Here is an 18,752-nt window from a genome sequence, read left to right on the forward strand (position 1 = left end):
TTTTTGGTCCGTCGTGGGGCTTGAACTCTGGGCCTGAGCGCTGTCTCTCAGCTCTTTAGCTCAAGGCGAGTGCTCTACCACTAGAGCTACAGCGCCACTTTTCAGTTTTCGAGTGATTTATTGGAGATAAGAGTCTCACGGACTGGCTTTGAACCGTGATCCTCAGATCTCAGCCTTCTTGAGTAGCTAGGATTACAGGTGTGAGCCACCGGGCTCCTCTGGTGATTTCTTAATGCATGTATTCTGATTGAAGTATGTCCCTTAGAGGTATATAAAGGAATGTAATTAGATTAAGGGTAGTCCTGTCTTCATTAAATCTTGTAACACTGAGCAAGTCACTTGTTTCATAGCCTCAATGTTTAAAAGAAGCACATAAAAATTTTAGATTAGGTGATCTCTAAAGTTCCTTTTAATTCTAAAAGTTCCTAATAATTGGTTTAGACCAAACTGAAAGAATAAGTGCTCTAGGGTAGTTGGAATCTTTCCTTTCTGAGACTTTCCATGTCCTGGCAGGTTGCAGTGTTTTTTGGTGGTCTGTCTATCAAGAAGGATGAAGAGGTGCTGAAGAAGAACTGCCCGCATATCGTCGTGGGGACTCCTGGCCGTATCTTAGCCCTGGCTCGAAATAAAAGCCTCAACCTCAAACACATTAAACACTTCATCTTGGATGAGTGTGATAAGATGCTTGAACAGCTCGGTGAGTTGTAGATAGTGCAGGGATGTGACTAGTGGTCTGGGGACTTTTTCTTTGGAGCCAAATGATGTTTGTTTGATAATGGAGCACTTAGTGCAAAGACGACTCTTAATCTATCACCCATGACTGATGGCTCAGTTCTCAGACTGTCTTTGTTACCCCATTTCCCAGGCTGAGTATTGATGAACCCTTGGTCTTGAATGTTTAGAATACAAGTCCTACAACTGAGCTACATATCCAGCTCTGTAATGGTCTTTGGCAGATATTCTTTGAGGCCCAAAGTTCAAGCCCCACAACAGACAAGAAAAGAGCTAGAACCTGATCCCAAGTCTTTTATTATTCTACATCTATTGTTTTCATTATGCTTTATTTGATTTTTTTTTTTTTTTCCAGTCATGGGGCTTGAATTCTGGGCCTGGGCACTGTCCCTAAGCTTTTTCACTGAAGGCTAGTGCACTACAATGCCACTTGGGGTTTTCTGGTGGTTTAATGGAGATAAGAGTCTCATGAACTTCCCTGCCTGGGCTGACTTTGAACTGCAATCCTCCGATCTCAGCCTCCTGAGTAGCTATGATTACAGGCATGAGCTGCCGGCACCTGGTTTTATTTGATTTTTATACTTACTGGAGAAAATAGAGGACTAAGGTGAAATGATGCCTTGTTTATACATTCCCAGTGGTCATTACCTCACTGGGAAGTGTGACCTTTGTTAAATGCACAAGTGTTTATTTTCTTCTGTAATTTCTTACTCTTACAGACATGCGTCGGGATGTCCAGGAAATATTTCGCATGACCCCCCATGAGAAGCAGGTCATGATGTTCAGTGCTACCTTGAGCAAAGAGATCCGGCCAGTCTGCCGAAAGTTCATGCAAGATGTAAATACCCTTCTACCTTCTCTCCCTCCACTCCCCGCCCGCTGCCTCCTCCCCTTCCTCGCCCTCTTCCTCCAGACTCCCTTGTCCTTCAAGCATCAAGAAGGGAGCTCATGCCCATTTGGGAGCAATGACTCCTTGAAGATACACACAGAGTCAGAGACAGCTAGTGTTAGGGTCTGCGCGGGTGCCAGGGAAAATCCGGAAGACTTGGTCGGGTTAACGTGAGAGCGGGTAGTGTTCGACATTTTTTTAATCCCAAGATTTTTTGAACCTCTTCTCCTTTTGGGGGGAGGGCAGAATTTTCTGCCCTACCACCCACCCATCATACATAACCCCATACAGCCACGCACCCTCAAGGTGGCATTGAGCATACAGCTGGAGTCTTCTCACCAAAACTACCTCCCAGAAGCAGGAGAGCAAGAGAGGGACAGTCAGATGGCAGGGCATGTCCAAAAGAAGAGCAAACGGCACAAGTGAATCTGCCCCCCTCCCCACCTCTAGGGGTGGGGGCCTTTGGCACCTCAATCCCCATCCCCTACTCCTTCCTGCCCGAACGTCCTTACACCCATCGGAACCTCGGTTGATGTGAGCCGGCAGCAGAGAAAGCACCGTGGCACGACGAGAGAATTCAGATGGCACCAAGCGGTGGATGGCCGCAGCAGAAGCCGCAGGAAACCTGACCAGGAAGCTGAGGACCAAACCAGCCTTTTTTTTTTTTCCTTTTTTTTTTCTTCCTTTTTTTCTTTTTTTGTCACTCCCGGTTTTTTGGTTTTTGTTTTTTTGGTTTTTGTTTTAGTTTTTTTTGTTTTTTGTTTTTTTTTGGTTTTGTTTTTTCTGATCCTAACGTGCTTTGCCCCATCTTCCCCCCCCCATATGTGTTCGGGGAGGTGTGTCATGAATGGGGTGGTAGATTTTTTTTTCCTTCTAAAAAGTCCTTTTTTAATGCTCAGGAAAGGGTTCTGGGAAGGTAAAGTGGGGAGCTCCACTTGGATGTAACCAGGTGGGTGTTAGGGTTGGGGCTGGTGGAGCCCATTGAATGAGCAGTGGAGTGTGTTCCTGCCCTCCCTGCCATGCTCCTTCCCTTGGGATACCTTTCTCTTGGATTATACGTGGGGCTAAGATTAGATTTGAAGGAGGCTGTGAAACAAAGCCTGCTTTGCTTGCTTGCCTGCCTTCAGATAGTGGGCTTTTTTTCCCCCGACACTACATACACATTTTGTTCCCTGGTTCTTTGTTAACTGTCCCCTGAAATAGTATGGAGAATGCTAGGAAACTTTGCCTTTGGAGTTGCCTTGTGTCCCATTTTTGTCTTTCGTGCTATTTTCCTCCCCTTCAAGGGTTGAATGTGGGTTCCCCACTTCCCTATATTTTAAAAATTAATGCCTGTTACGCTATTTGTGTTTTAGGACTAGATACTTTCCTTGAAACCTGTAGGTGGTTTGACTCAGTTCTAAGACCAGTCTCATCTAAAACTATTCCCTACTGGTCCAAGGGCAAGTTGTTCTCATCTTGAGCAATTTTTGCTTCCCTTGAAATAGCTCTTATTTACTTTTGAGACAGGGTCTTGCAATGTAACCCAAGCTGACCTCAAGCTCTGTAATTGTTGATCCTTCTGCCTCAGCCTCCTGAGTGCTGGGATTACAGGACTGCACTTCCATGCCTGACTTATAAATGGTATATTCATCATGTCCATTGCAACATTCTGATTTTAAAACTATCCATTTAGCTAATGGGTGTCTAATGCTAATTTCTAATAAGATTTTTATAGTTAAGAGAAAAATCAAATAGTGCAAACCTTGTCTTTTTCTCCATGTTCTCAAAACCTGCTCTGAAGGAGTTATTCTGACCTTGAGTCACTGTTACCTGTCGTTACCCAGATGTTCTGATGGTGTTCTCCACTTGAACACCATCTCCCCTTGTTTCTTTCCACCACCTCTTTGAGGATGTAATAGCATCCTGCCATTGTGTGGTTTCGCTGTTGTTACTTTGCAAAGTTGCTTTTGTCCCTGACAGTTCAGTTGAGGGGTAGTCTTAAAACTCAACCGATAGGAAAGAAATTAGATCTAACATGAAAGAGACCAAAGTAAAATGGGTATTTTTGGTGGTGGGGTGTGGTTTTCGAACTTTACTCTTCTCCCCATCCCCTCATGGGGTGTATTGGAGATCAACTTCCTCCACCCCCCCAGGTTTAACCCCCCCACTCTGCCCTCCCGTTCCCCACCCCCTTCCTCCCCCTCAGCCAATGGAGATCTTCGTGGATGATGAGACGAAGTTGACGCTGCATGGATTGCAGCAGTACTACGTGAAACTGAAGGACAACGAGAAGAACCGGAAGCTCTTTGACCTTTTAGATGTCCTTGAGTTCAACCAGGTCAGTCATTTAAGGTCAGGTAGGGGGATGAGCATTGGATACATCTCCAACTGTAGAGATGTGCAGAGATGAAGACTGTATTAAGTAGCCTTTTATTGAGGGAGCTGCATATCTGATAGGGAATATGATGGAGAGATTCTCTTTAAACAAGTATGTAAATAAATACTGAGCAAGGTAAGCTGCTTTTCAGTTCCATGACCAGTAAGTATAGATAACTCAGTAAAAGCTCACATAAGCTGGAAGTCAGTGCTACACACTTAACCTTAGTTATTCAGGCTGAGATCAGATGATGATGAAGGTTCAAAGTCAGCTTGTGCAGAGTCCGTGAGCCTCCCATCACCATTTTAAAAAATGTAGGACTGGCAATGAAGTTCAAGTGGTAAAGTGCCACCTGTGAGCAAACAAGCCCAAGCAAGAGCTTGAGCCCATGAGTTTAAGCCATAGTATTGCACACATAACAAAAGACCACATACCAGGTGACGGTGCTCATGCATGTAAACCTAGCTACTCAGGATTCTAAGATCTAATGATCGTAGTTCAAAGCCATCCAAGTGGAAAAGTCCTCTTGAGACTTAACTACTCAAAAACCTGAAGTGGAGCTGTGGCACAAAGGTGGAGCACTAACCATGAGCAAAAAGAGTTCAAGGACAGCTCCCAGGCCCTGAGTTTAAGCCCTAAAGAAAAAAAGATCTCAAGTAAAATAAACCTCAGAAGTACTTAGTAAATTTGTATGAATGCTGAGCTATTTTGAGCATTTAAGGTTCTTAAATCTATGTTTCTTGTGCATAACTGAAAAGTAATCTGTTTACCAAGTGCATTGTATGCACTAAAACTACTTTGTAGAATTAGATCCCTTAGGTTCAGTGTTTTGCCAAACAATGAAGTAGCCTCATCCTTGCTTCTTAAAATGTCTGCAAGTGTGAGTTACTATTCTCATGCCACCTCAGAGAGAGGTCAGCTCTGCAGAAGTCAGAGCTGAGAGAATAGAAGGCTATTGAGAACAGAAAAGAATGGTATGATAGAAGATAAAAGGGACTAGGAACGCTTCTTTAGAAGAGTGAAATTTCCTAAAATTCGTCTCCCATATATTCTGCTAAACACCATGGACCCACATCCCTGTACACCACCCCCACCTAGGTGGTAATCTTTGTGAAGTCTGTGCAACGGTGCATCGCCCTGGCCCAGCTTCTGGTGGAGCAGAATTTCCCAGCCATTGCCATCCACCGTGGCATGCCCCAGGAAGAGAGGTGAGTTGAAGTTGGGCAAGGGTTTTATGTTGGAAGAATTAAGGACCACAGAGAAAAGAATCTCAACATTTTTCTGACTTGTTTCCCCAAAGGCTTTCTCGGTATCAGCAGTTTAAGGATTTTCAACGGCGAATTCTTGTGGCCACCAACCTGTTTGGTCGAGGCATGGACATTGAGCGGGTGAACATCGCCTTCAACTATGACATGCCTGAGGATTCTGACACATACCTGCATCGGGTAGGTCCTCACCCAAGAGGATCTTCATTCCCATGTCCTTTTTCCAGTATCTCTGTGCCTTACATCTTTCCCCCCACACACACCTTTTTTTTTTTTTTTTGGCTCTTCTTGGGCCTTGGACTCAGGGCCTGGACTCTGTCCCTGAGCCTCTGTGCTCAAGGCTAGAGCTCTGCCACTTGAGCCACAGCACCACTTCTGGCTTTTTTTTTTTTTTGTCAGTCATTGGGCTTGAACTCTGGGCCTGAGCGCTGTCCCTCAGCTGTTCAGCTCAAGGCAAGCGCTCTACCACTTGAGCTACAGCACTACTTCCAGTTTTCTGGTGGTTTATTGGAGAAAAGAGTTTAACGGACTTTCCTGCTTGGGCTGGCTTTGAACCATGATCCTCAGATCTCAGCCTCCTGAGTAGCTAGGATTACAGGCGTGAGCCACCGGTGCCCTGCTGGCTTTTTCTTTCTTTCTTTTCTTTACCAGACCTGAGGCTTGAACTCAGGGCCAGGGTTCTGTCCCTGAGCTTCTTTTGCTCAAGGCTAGCACTCTACCACTTGAGCCGTAACACCACTTCTGACTTTTTCTGTTTATGTGGTACTGAGGAATCAAATCCAGGGCTTCATGCATGCTATGCAATCACTCTACCACTAAGCCACATTCCCAGTCCTGTCTTCCCTCTTTGGGAGTCTTCCAGTCTGACCTTTTTGGTACTTTTTCAGGTGGCGAGAGCAGGCCGGTTTGGCACCAAGGGCTTAGCCATCACATTTGTGTCAGATGAGAATGATGCCAAGATTCTCAATGATGTGCAGGACCGCTTTGAGGTCAATATTAGTGAGCTGCCTGATGAGATAGACATCTCCTCCTACAGTGAGTATTGACCTCATGGATCTGGCTCTTTGCATCTTTAGATAGTTTGTGTATTTGTCTTATATCCCTATGTAGATAGTGGGCACCTAATGCATAATGGCTACTGAGCCACTTCCTGTCCCTGGTCTTCAATGAATGTTAGGATGTTTTTTGACATCCATTGGGGTCCCTTCTATCATCAAATGATTACTTTTCTTCACTACTAAATCTCTTCTGAACCCTCGGGCAATACAAAAACATACATGTTTTATGTCGATTCACTTTCTGTGCCTTATTCTAACTGCTGGTATCCTTTGTAGTTGAACAGACACGGTAGAGGACTCACCCATTCTGGAATTGGATAGTCTTCAGGAGAGGACACCAGGCGTAGGGATGGAGACACTACTGCCACCTGCCCCCGACAGCCCCCCCATCCCTACCCTGAGGCTTCTTCCTTTTGCATCACTATCACTCCTAAACCTGTTCTGATTTATCAGGATTTTTTTTAACAAAACTAAAAATGAAACACAAATGTGTCTCTGGAATTTGTAAGCGTTCTTCCTTTATTGTGTTTATGCTGAGGTTATTTGGGGCGTGATTGCAGATAAAACTTGGGGGAGGGGGAACTATGCTGGGGGTGTGGCCATGGTAGGATGTGGGACTAAGCTACAGAAGCCAGGTCTTCTCAGCCCTTATTACTACTTTCCTAGATAAAGCTTACAATTTTCCATGGAGGTGTCATGTACATTATTTTGGTGGCCTAAGAGAGGTTGAGCTATTTCTGGAATGGCTCTGGGGGTAAAGAAGGGTGAGCTGGGAAAGTGGCTCAGTGGTAGAGTGCTTGCCTTGCATGCATGAGGCCCTAGGTTTGATTCCTCAGCACCACATAAGCAGAAAAGGCCAGAAGTGGTGCTATGGCTCAAGTGGTAGAGCACTAGCCTTGAGCTGAAGAGCTCAGGGACAGAGTTCAGGCCCCACAACTGACCAAAAAAAAAAAAGGTGAGCATTGTTTCCTGCGTTCGAGGGTGAAGAGGGCCCTGGTAGGTTTAGCTATTGCCCAGGTTTTCTCACTGTGGCCTTGTCTACTTCTTAACCTGGTTTTGAGTGCCATGACCTAGGCCTCTGGTGCCCCCATTTGCCCTTTCAGTAGGTCCTGGTACAGCTCCAGCTACTGCTCTAGCAGTTCCTCAGCTTGGGCCAGCTCAGCTCTGTGGTGGGGCTGTCCCTAGATGGGGAGGGATTGAGGATATGGGCCTGTCACCCTTGAACAGCTATTGTCTGGCGAATGTTTCCTTTAAGACCACACTCGATTGATGAAGATGGCCTCTACTATGAAAAGTCAAGTAGGCATGTAAATCTCCTTAAAGTTAGTGCTTTTCAAACTTGGGGCTGTGAAATGAAGCTTAAGCCCTCATTAGCTGCCTTGTTTCCACATCCAATTTTACAAAAACAAAAAGAATCCTTGTAAAAGTTTACTGGGGGAAGGTTTTTCTCAATTCTTAGTGATATTATGTGTAACTCATTTGAATCAATGTATCTCACATGTAAGGTATCCAAACTTGTTACAGGCATGAAACTATCCAGTATAGTTAAACAACCACAACAGATGTTGCAGCTGAACTAGCCATGTTTGTAAATGAAGGCAAGATCAGGAACAAATAAGGTTTCTACCTGACCATCCAACTGATAATCATTCCTGGAAAAAAACTTTTCAGTTATCTGAGTTATTGTTTATCAAGATTTGTTGATAATATTGATTTAAATGAGGTTTCCAGCTTGTCCGTCAGGTGCTCTACCACTCAAGCCACCCCTCCAGGCTGGTCAGTTGGGAGATGTCTTTTCCCTGATCTGATTTCAAACAGTAACCTGCAGGATTTCAGCCTTCTAAGAATTATAAGCTTGAACCACTGGTGTCTGTTCTAGTCCCCAGTAATTTACAATATTTTAATTACTGAAACAAATGTAAGTTTGAATTTTTATTTCATCGGTGAGAATAAGGTATTGGGCTTTGGATCAGTAGAAATCTGTTGAAGCTGTGAATCATAATCCTGAAAATGAAGTAATGAAGACAAATATGCATAAACAAGATTACCTAGATTAATGTGACTAGGCAAGCACTCTACCAATGAGCTACAACATAATTTGAACAATTAACCAAAAAAAAAAGTTGGTAGAGTACAATCCTTGTGCAGAGAAAACACAAGAGTGGGAGACTGCATTCAAGCCCCAGTACTGGCACACTTGCATACAATTCCAGGAAAATGAAATGTGGGGTAGAGCAGGAAAATGGAGAGGAATGGAAATGGAACTAGGTAATGCGATGGATGGGATTGGAGATAGGGGAGATGATAGGAGGGATGATATTGATCAAGATGCACTGTACTCATAAATTGACATGTTGAAACATGTTTGTACTTCAAAGACAATAAAAATTAAGCCAGGCTGGGTGCTGTAATCCTAGCTACTAAGGAGGCTGAGATCTGAGAATGAAGGTTCAAAGTCAGCTCAGGTAGGAAAGTCCATGAGACTTCAATTAAGCACTGGAAAACTGGAAATGGCCCTGTAGCTCAAGTGGTAGAGCACTTGCCGTGAGCTGAAGATCTCAGGGACAACACCCAGACTCAGAGTTCAAGCCCCACGACTGACAAAAAATAATTTAAAAAATTTTTTCAGCTGGGTACCAGTGGCTCATGCCATAATCCCAGCACTATTCAGGAGGCTAAGTTGTGAGTATCACAAAAGCCAGCCAGGGCAGGAAAATCTGTGAGACATACTTCCAATTCACCACGGGTAAACAGGAGTGATATTGTGGCCCAAAGTGGTAGAGTGCTAGCCTTGAGGAAAAAAATCTCAGCATCTAGGCCCTTGACTTCCAGCCCACTAACTTAAGAAAAAATTCCAATTTTTTGTAAAGCTCCTTGGTATTCAGATGAACTATCCAGGGACATAAAGTTAGTTTTCTCTATATGGAATAATGAATGTTAAGAAACCTTGAAGCTGGGGCTGGGAAGGTGGCTCAGTGGTAGAGCACTTGCCTTGCATGCCTGAGGCCCTGGGTTCGATTCCTCAGCATCACATAAGCAAAAAGAAAAAAGCCGGAAGTGGCTCTGTGGCTCAAGTGGTAGAGTGCTAGCTTGAGCTGAAGGGACAGCGCCCAGGCCCAGAGTGCAGGCCCCACTACTGGACCCCCCCAAAAAAAAAAAAAAAGGTATGTCTGGTTCCTCAAGTGGTAAAGATTTTTTATTTAGAGTAGGTGTTTATGCTTAACAAAGACATTTAGGAAAGAACAAAAAAGGGAAGTACCAAAATCTTAATAGAAAAGGCTTATGGCTTGTCTTTCATGATAGCATAAAAGTGCTAGTGATCCAAAATGATTTGGAGAGCTACCATTTGTTCTTGTGCCTGGCTTTTCTTGTTCACCTTGTTTTAAATTTTTGTCATTTTGCCTGTTACAAGTTTTCAGAAAGGGTCTGATTGGACTTTCAGACTCCCTTTTTGGGGCCAGACCAATTCTGGTTTCTGGGAACCACAATGTCTGGTCTAACTATGGCTGGCTTGGGAGTCAGGTACCGAGTTCTTCATTTTGTTTAAAGTTGCAAAGTTATGTGACCCAAAGCACAGCAACCTAAGTAGGAGAAATGGCCTGTGGCAGGCATTCAAATGTTATGGATTGTTACAATTTAAGAAAAACTAAGGACAGCCAGAAGCACTGAAGGTGAGCTTTTGGTAGGCGCACAAGAGGGTTCTTAGCACTACTGGGGAGGCCTGGATATGGAGGAGGCAAGAGTTAAAAGGAACTAGGAGGGTCTGGTTTGGGGATAAATATGATTGAGGGGGCATAGAGAGGAAGGATCTGAAAGTTGACAAGAATCAGGTAAATACTTAGAAAATTGAGTGGAAAGCATTATGAAGTACCTGGAGACTGATCTAATTTACCTTTTTGTCTTGTTTTTTGCTTTTTGTTTTAGTTCAGCATGAGTGCATCCCTCAAGCCATTCTGGGAATGGATGTCCTGTGCCAGGCCAAATCAGGCATGGGAAAGACAGCAGTGTTTGTGTTGGCCACACTGCAACAGTTGGAACCAGTTACTGGACAGGTATATTTTGAGAGAGTGCTGGGGAAAGTATTTTGGTTACAGTTGAGAGTCATGAGCTCTTCTTATTCAGGTGACCTCTGTCAACCTTAACAACCAAGGGGAATGTTCTGTGAGAGTGGGCGTAATGATTTAAGTCTCAGACTGAAGTAATGTATGATCTGCCAGGGATGCTTTTGTGACATTTCTCCAGAGGCATATACTTACAGTTTGTTTGTCTATTTCCTTCTCTAGGTGTCTGTGCTGGTGATGTGTCATACTAGGGAGTTGGCTTTTCAGATAAGCAAGGAATATGAGCGCTTCTCTAAATACATGCCCAATGTCAAGGTAAGCCTAGTAAAGATACATGGGAAAACAGCTTGGGGACTTGTAGTTCCACAGTCTCCATCTCCCACTAGGATTGAACACTAATGTCCCAGTGTATATGTAATTGACAGAAAGTTTCTGTAGATTTTGGTACAGGAGATTTTGCTAAAACGTAGGTATGGTTTATTTAGATTTGTGTTACACTCTCAAGCTTACTGTATATTTCATTTGGGGAAACTTTAGTTTTCTTTGGTTTTATGGAGTGCAAACAAAGCTTATAGCATAAAATTCATGATTGAGCTCTGGATTGGATATCTAGAGTCGACAACAGTACTTATCTGACTTGTTTTCTGTTGTATAACCTTTGGTGTTTGTGGTGTGTCCCTCATACCAGTAGCTTCATCATTTAGAAACTGGTTGGAAATACAGATTATTGGGGTCCTATCCTAAACCTACTGAGTATAAAACATTGTATGTGGTTGGAGGTTGGAAAACACTATTGTATATAACTTAGCCTGGTTAGAATGAAGAATGATACTTAGTGTACATTTCCCATGTATTTATTGCTTTTTTTTTCCCCTTGAGAAATGATTTAGGAGGTGAGATCTGAGGATCGTTTAAACCTAGCCTATGCAGGAAAGCCTGTAAGATTTTCATCTTCCCTAAATCACCAAAAAACTGAAAGTGGAGGTGTGGCTGAAGTGGTAATATACTTGAGACTTGAACACAAAAACTGAGGAATAGTGCCCAGGCCCTGAGCCCCAAAGCCCCAGGTCCAGCACAAAAATAAGTAAAAAGTAAACCAAGAATTATAAGTACATTTACTTCTGCTCAAAAATTTGTTAAAGAGACTGAGCTAGTTTTACAGAATGGCCTATTCTGGATTTGTCTGGTTACTTGTGCTTAGTTCTTCCCTCCTTTATTGTGTGTGTGTATGGGTTGTGGGGATTGAACTCTGGGCTTGGGCACTGTCCCTTAGCTCTTCAGCTCAAGGCAAGTGCTCTACCACTTGAGCCACAGCGCCACTTCCGGTTTTCTGTTGGTTTATTGGAGATAAGACTTTCCTGCCTGGGCTGGCTTTGAACAACAATCCTCAGATCTCAGCCTAGTTAGGATTATAGGCATGAGCCACCGACACCCGGCTTTTTTTTTAACCAGTGTGAAAATTGAGCCCAAGATTTCATGCATTCAAGGCAAGTTCTCTACCTCTCAAGCCATTCTCTTAGCTTTATAAGTTTGTTTGTTTTTTTTTTAATTTTTATGCCAGTGAGTCTTGAATTCAGACCCTGGGTGCTGTCTTGAATTTGTGCTCAAGGCTAGTGCTCTACCACTTGAACCATAGCACCACTTCTGAATTTTTTGGTAGTTAACTGGACATGAGAGTCACAAACTTAGCTGCTCAAGCTGGTTTTGAACTTTGATCCACTGATGTCAGCCTCCTGAATAGTATTACCGACATAAGCCACATACACTTGATTTTGTTCTTAAGATAAAATCTGGCTAATTGCCTGGGATGGCCTTGAATTCAAGATCCTCTTGGTTCTACATCCCCCAATAACTAGGAGTACAGGTATATTACTATATCCCACTTTTTGCTATTGCCTGTAAACTAAACTTTGTTTTTTGGTCAATCATGGGGCTTGAACTCTGGGCCTGGGCGCTGTCCCTCAGCTCTTCAAGGCTAGCACTCTACCTCTTGAACCACAGCGCCACTTCCGGCTTTTTCTGTTTATGTGGTGCTGAGGAATCGAACCCAGGGACTCATGCATGCAAGACAAGCAGTCTACCTTCCCGGCCCGTAAACTAAACTATTTGAAAGTTTTTTTGTTTCTGTTTTAGCTGGTCCTGGGGCTTGAACTCTGCCTGGGTGCTGTCCCTGAGCTGCTTTTGCTCAAGATTTACAATAGGATTGTTAAGACAGTTTGATTCTTTGATTTTTCTCTTTCTCATTGAAATACAAGTTTCTGGTGTTAGCTGATAAAAATAGGAAGGCTGCCAGGCACTGCTGGCTCACGCCTGTAATCCTTGCTACTCAGAAGGCTGAGATCTGAGGATCAAGGTTCAAAGCCAGTCTTATCTCCACTTAACCACCAGAACACTGGAAGTGGCACTGTAGCTCAAGTGGGTAGAGCGCTCACCTTGAGCTGAAGAGCTGAGGGACAGCACCCAAGGACCAGAGTTCAAGCCCTACAACCAACCCCCAAAAAAAGGATTATGAAGACCAGGAATTTGGCTTAGTGGTAGTGCTTGCCTAGCATGCATGAAGCCTGGGTTTGATTCCTCAGTACCACATGAACAGAAAAGGCCAGAAAGTGGTTCTGTGGCTCAAGTAGTAGAGTGCCAATCTTGAGCAAAAGAAGCTCAGGGACAGTGTCCAGGCCCTGAGTTTAAGCCCCAGGGCTAGCAAAAAAAAGAGAGTATGAAGGCCGGAGAACCATTTGTTTAAAGTGCATTTGTAATTATGCAGGGCTTTTGTAATGGTTCAATTAGGAAAGCTTGGTGTTTGCACTTTGTGTGTGTGATATTTGACAGTTCTCTGGTGATTTCTTTTTTTTTTTTTGGTCCGTCGTGGGGCTTGAACTCTGGGCCTGAGCGCTGTCTCTCAGCTCTTTAGCTCAAGGCGAGTGCTCTACCACTAGAGCTACAGCGCCACTTTTCAGTTTTCGAGTGATTTATTGGAGATAAGAGTCTCACGGACTGGCTTTGAACCGTGATCCTCAGATCTCAGCCTTCTTGAGTAGCTAGGATTACAGGTGTGAGCCACCGGGCTCCTCTGGTGATTTCTTAATGCATGTATTCTGATTGAAGTATGTCCCTTAGAGGTATATAAAGGAATGTAATTAGATTAAGGGTAGTCCTGTCTTCATTAAATCTTGTAACACTGAGCAAGTCACTTGTTTCATAGCCTCAATGTTTAAAAGAAGCACATAAAAATTTTAGATTAGGTGATCTCTAAAGTTCCTTTTAATTCTAAAAGTTCCTAATAATTGGTTTAGACCAAACTGAAAGAATAAGTGCTCTAGGGTAGTTGGAATCTTTCCTTTCTGAGACTTTCCATGTCCTGGCAGGTTGCAGTGTTTTTTGGTGGTCTGTCTATCAAGAAGGATGAAGAGGTGCTGAAGAAGAACTGCCCGCATATCGTCGTGGGGACTCCTGGCCGTATCTTAGCCCTGGCTCGAAATAAAAGCCTCAACCTCAAACACATTAAACACTTCATCTTGGATGAGTGTGATAAGATGCTTGAACAGCTCGGTGAGTTGTAGATAGTGCAGGGATGTGACTAGTGGTCTGGGGACTTTTTCTTTGGAGCCAAATGATGTTTGTTTGATAATGGAGCACTTAGTGCAAAGACGACTCTTAATCTATCACCCATGACTGATGGCTCAGTTCTCAGACTGTCTTTGTTACCCCATTTCCCAGGCTGAGTATTGATGAACCCTTGGTCTTGAATGTTTAGAATACAAGTCCTACAACTGAGCTACATATCCAGCTCTGTAATGGTCTTTGGCAGATATTCTTTGAGGCCCAAAGTTCAAGCCCCACAACAGACAAGAAAAGAGCTAGAACCTGATCCCAAGTCTTTTATTATTCTACATCTATTGTTTTCATTATGCTTTATTTGATTTTTTTTTTTTTTTCCAGTCATGGGGCTTGAATTCTGGGCCTGGGCACTGTCCCTAAGCTTTTTCACTGAAGGCTAGTGCACTACAATGCCACTTGGGGTTTTCTGGTGGTTTAATGGAGATAAGAGTCTCATGAACTTCCCTGCCTGGGCTGACTTTGAACTGCAATCCTCCGATCTCAGCCTCCTGAGTAGCTATGATTACAGGCATGAGCTGCCGGCACCTGGTTTTATTTGATTTTTATACTTACTGGAGAAAATAGAGGACTAAGGTGAAATGATGCCTTGTTTATACATTCCCAGTGGTCATTACCTCACTGGGAAGTGTGACCTTTGTTAAATGCACAAGTGTTTATTTTCTTCTGTAATTTCTTACTCTTACAGACATGCGTCGGGATGTCCAGGAAATATTTCGCATGACCCCCCATGAGAAGCAGGTCATGATGTTCAGTGCTACCTTGAGCAAAGAGATCCGGCCAGTCTGCCGAAAGTTCATGCAAGATGTAAATACCCTTCTACCTTCTCTCCCTCCACTCCCCGCCCGCTGCCTCCTCCCCTTCCTCGCCCTCTTCCTCCAGACTCCCTTGTCCTTCAAGCATCAAGAAGGGAGCTCATGCCCATTTGGGAGCAATGACTCCTTGAAGATACACACAGAGTCAGAGACAGCTAGTGTTAGGGTCTGCGCGGGTGCCAGGGAAAATCCGGAAGACTTGGTCGGGTTAACGTGAGAGCGGGTAGTGTTCGACATTTTTTTAATCCCAAGATTTTTTGAACCTCTTCTCCTTTTGGGGGGAGGGCAGAATTTTCTGCCCTACCACCCACCCATCATACATAACCCCATACAGCCACGCACCCTCAAGGTGGCATTGAGCATACAGCTGGAGTCTTCTCACCAAAACTACCTCCCAGAAGCAGGAGAGCAAGAGAGGGACAGTCAGATGGCAGGGCATGTCCAAAAGAAGAGCAAACGGCACAAGTGAATCTGCCCCCCTCCCCACCTCTAGGGGTGGGGGCCTTTGGCACCTCAATCCCCATCCCCTACTCCTTCCTGCCCGAACGTCCTTACACCCATCGGAACCTCGGTTGATGTGAGCCGGCAGCAGAGAAAGCACCGTGGCACGACGAGAGAATTCAGATGGCACCAAGCGGTGGATGGCCGCAGCAGAAGCCGCAGGAAACCTGACCAGGAAGCTGAGGACCAAACCAGCCTTTTTTTTTTTTCCTTTTTTTTTTCTTCCTTTTTTTCTTTTTTTGTCACTCCCGGTTTTTTGGTTTTTGTTTTTTTGGTTTTTGTTTTAGTTTTTTTTGTTTTTTGTTTTTTTTTGGTTTTGTTTTTTCTGATCCTAACGTGCTTTGCCCCATCTTCCCCCCCCCATATGTGTTCGGGGAGGTGTGTCATGAATGGGGTGGTAGATTTTTTTTTCCTTCTAAAAAGTCCTTTTTTAATGCTCAGGAAAGGGTTCTGGGAAGGTAAAGTGGGGAGCTCCACTTGGATGTAACCAGGTGGGTGTTAGGGTTGGGGCTGGTGGAGCCCATTGAATGAGCAGTGGAGTGTGTTCCTGCCCTCCCTGCCATGCTCCTTCCCTTGGGATACCTTTCTCTTGGATTATACGTGGGGCTAAGATTAGATTTGAAGGAGGCTGTGAAACAAAGCCTGCTTTGCTTGCTTGCCTGCCTTCAGATAGTGGGCTTTTTTTCCCCCGACACTACATACACATTTTGTTCCCTGGTTCTTTGTTAACTGTCCCCTGAAATAGTATGGAGAATGCTAGGAAACTTTGCCTTTGGAGTTGCCTTGTGTCCCATTTTTGTCTTTCGTGCTATTTTCCTCCCCTTCAAGGGTTGAATGTGGGTTCCCCACTTCCCTATATTTTAAAAATTAATGCCTGTTACGCTATTTGTGTTTTAGGACTAGATACTTTCCTTGAAACCTGTAGGTGGTTTGACTCAGTTCTAAGACCAGTCTCATCTAAAACTATTCCCTACTGGTCCAAGGGCAAGTTGTTCTCATCTTGAGCAATTTTTGCTTCCCTTGAAATAGCTCTTATTTACTTTTGAGACAGGGTCTTGCAATGTAACCCAAGCTGACCTCAAGCTCTGTAATTGTTGATCCTTCTGCCTCAGCCTCCTGAGTGCTGGGATTACAGGACTGCACTTCCATGCCTGACTTATAAATGGTATATTCATCATGTCCATTGCAACATTCTGATTTTAAAACTATCCATTTAGCTAATGGGTGTCTAATGCTAATTTCTAATAAGATTTTTATAGTTAAGAGAAAAATCAAATAGTGCAAACCTTGTCTTTTTCTCCATGTTCTCAAAACCTGCTCTGAAGGAGTTATTCTGACCTTGAGTCACTGTTACCTGTCGTTACCCAGATGTTCTGATGGTGTTCTCCACTTGAACACCATCTCCCCTTGTTTCTTTCCACCACCTCTTTGAGGATGTAATAGCATCCTGCCATTGTGTGGTTTCGCTGTTGTTACTTTGCAAAGTTGCTTTTGTCCCTGACAGTTCAGTTGAGGGGTAGTCTTAAAACTCAACCGATAGGAAAGAAATTAGATCTAACATGAAAGAGACCAAAGTAAAATGGGTATTTTTGGTGGTGGGGTGTGGTTTTCGAACTTTACTCTTCTCCCCATCCCCTCATGGGGTGTATTGGAGATCAACTTCCTCCACCCCCCCAGGTTTAACCCCCCCACTCTGCCCTCCCGTTCCCCACCCCCTTCCTCCCCCTCAGCCAATGGAGATCTTCGTGGATGATGAGACGAAGTTGACGCTGCATGGATTGCAGCAGTACTACGTGAAACTGAAGGACAACGAGAAGAACCGGAAGCTCTTTGACCTTTTAGATGTCCTTGAGTTCAACCAGGTCAGTCATTTAAGGTCAGGTAGGGGGATGAGCATTGGATACATCTCCAACTGTAGAGATGTGCAGAGATGAAGACTGTATTAAGTAGCCTTTTATTGAGGGAGCTGCATATCTGATAGGGAATATGATGGAGAGATTCTCTTTAAACAAGTATGTAAATAAATACTGAGCAAGGTAAGCTGCTTTTCAGTTCCATGACCAGTAAGTATAGATAACTCAGTAAAAGCTCACATAAGCTGGAAGTCAGTGCTACACACTTAACCTTAGTTATTCAGGCTGAGATCAGATGATGATGAAGGTTCAAAGTCAGCTTGTGCAGAGTCCGTGAGCCTCCCATCACCATTTTAAAAAATGTAGGACTGGCAATGAAGTTCAAGTGGTAAAGTGCCACCTGTGAGCAAACAAGCCCAAGCAAGAGCTTGAGCCCATGAGTTTAAGCCATAGTATTGCACACATAACAAAAGACCACATACCAGGTGACGGTGCTCATGCATGTAAACCTAGCTACTCAGGATTCTAAGATCTAATGATCGTAGTTCAAAGCCATCCAAGTGGAAAAGTCCTCTTGAGACTTAACTACTCAAAAACCTGAAGTGGAGCTGTGGCACAAAGGTGGAGCACTAACCATGAGCAAAAAGAGTTCAAGGACAGCTCCCAGGCCCTGAGTTTAAGCCCTAAAGAAAAAAAGATCTCAAGTAAAATAAACCTCAGAAGTACTTAGTAAATTTGTATGAATGCTGAGCTATTTTGAGCATTTAAGGTTCTTAAATCTATGTTTCTTGTGCATAACTGAAAAGTAATCTGTTTACCAAGTGCATTGTATGCACTAAAACTACTTTGTAGAATTAGATCCCTTAGGTTCAGTGTTTTGCCAAACAATGAAGTAGCCTCATCCTTGCTTCTTAAAATGTCTGCAAGTGTGAGTTACTATTCTCATGCCACCTCAGAGAGAGGTCAGCTCTGCAGAAGTCAGAGCTGAGAGAATAGAAGGCTATTGAGAACAGAAAAGAATGGTATGATAGAAGATAAAAGGGACTAGGAACGCTTCTTTAGAAGAGTGAAATTTCCTAAAATTCGTCTCCCATATATTCTGCTAAACACCATGGACCCACATCCCTGTACACCACCCCCACCTAGGTGGTAATCTTTGTGAAGTCTGTGCAACGGTGCATCGCCCTGGCCCAGCTTCTGGTGGAGCAGAATTTCCCAGCCATTGCCATCCACCGTGGCATGCCCCAGGAAGAGAGGTGAGTTGAAGTTGGGCAAGGGTTTTATGTTGGAAGAATTAAGGACCACAGAGAAAAGAATCTCAACATTTTTCTGACTTGTTTCCCCAAAGGCTTTCTCGGTATCAGCAGTTTAAGGATTTTCAACGGCGAATTCTTGTGGCCACCAACCTGTTTGGTCGAGGCATGGACATTGAGCGGGTGAACATCGCCTTCAACTATGACATGCCTGAGGATTCTGACACATACCTGCATCGGGTAGGTCCTCACCCAAGAGGATCTTCATTCCCATGTCCTTTTTCCAGTATCTCTGTGCCTTACATCTTTCCCCCCACACACACCTTTTTTTGGTTGTTGGTCTTGGGGCTTGAA

General features: G+C 43.9%; 2 protein-coding genes across 2 annotated transcripts in view; both read left to right on the forward strand.

Moving 5' to 3' along the window:
* The window catches only part of Ddx39b (DEAD (Asp-Glu-Ala-Asp) box polypeptide 39B), a 33,791-nt gene that overhangs the window by 6,223 nt on the left and 8,816 nt on the right, over positions 1-18,752 (forward strand). The window contains exons 3-9 of the mRNA XM_013031105.1: positions 10,228-10,355; positions 10,587-10,679; positions 13,727-13,910; positions 14,665-14,783; positions 17,023-17,154; positions 18,292-18,401; positions 18,494-18,642. Coding sequence (XP_012886559.1) covers positions 10,228-10,355; positions 10,587-10,679; positions 13,727-13,910; positions 14,665-14,783; positions 17,023-17,154; positions 18,292-18,401; positions 18,494-18,642 — 915 coding nt within the window. The remainder of the gene's footprint in view (positions 1-10,227; positions 10,356-10,586; positions 10,680-13,726; positions 13,911-14,664; positions 14,784-17,022; positions 17,155-18,291; positions 18,402-18,493; positions 18,643-18,752) is intronic.
* Positions 502-6,804, forward strand: LOC105996855 (spliceosome RNA helicase DDX39B). The gene is made up of 7 exons (XM_013031099.1): positions 502-697; positions 1,452-1,570; positions 3,810-3,941; positions 5,079-5,188; positions 5,281-5,425; positions 6,133-6,280; positions 6,580-6,804. The coding sequence occupies exons 1-7, from the start codon at positions 502-504 to the stop codon at positions 6,594-6,596; spliced, it is 867 nt and encodes a 288-aa protein (XP_012886553.1). The 3' UTR covers positions 6,597-6,804.

The sequence above is a fragment of the Dipodomys ordii genome, unplaced genomic scaffold (genome assembly GCF_000151885.1).
Source record: "Dipodomys ordii isolate 6190 unplaced genomic scaffold, Dord_2.0 Scaffold138, whole genome shotgun sequence".
Classification (NCBI taxonomy): domain Eukaryota; kingdom Metazoa; phylum Chordata; class Mammalia; order Rodentia; family Heteromyidae; genus Dipodomys; species Dipodomys ordii.

What these genes read in the sequence shown, in the direction of transcription:
- LOC105996855 (XM_013031099.1), top strand. Translation starts at nt 502, where the DNA reads ATGTCCTGGCAGGTTGCAGTGTTTTTTGGTGGTCTGTCTATCAAGAAG. An exon ending in TAAGATGCTTGAACAGCTCG is followed by an intron (nt 698 to 1,451) that starts GTGAGTTGTAGA and finishes TTACTCTTACAG; the next exon opens with ACATGCGTCGGGATGTCCAG. An exon ending in GGCATGCCCCAGGAAGAGAG is followed by an intron (nt 5,189 to 5,280) that starts GTGAGTTGAAGT and finishes GTTTCCCCAAAG; the next exon opens with GCTTTCTCGGTATCAGCAGT.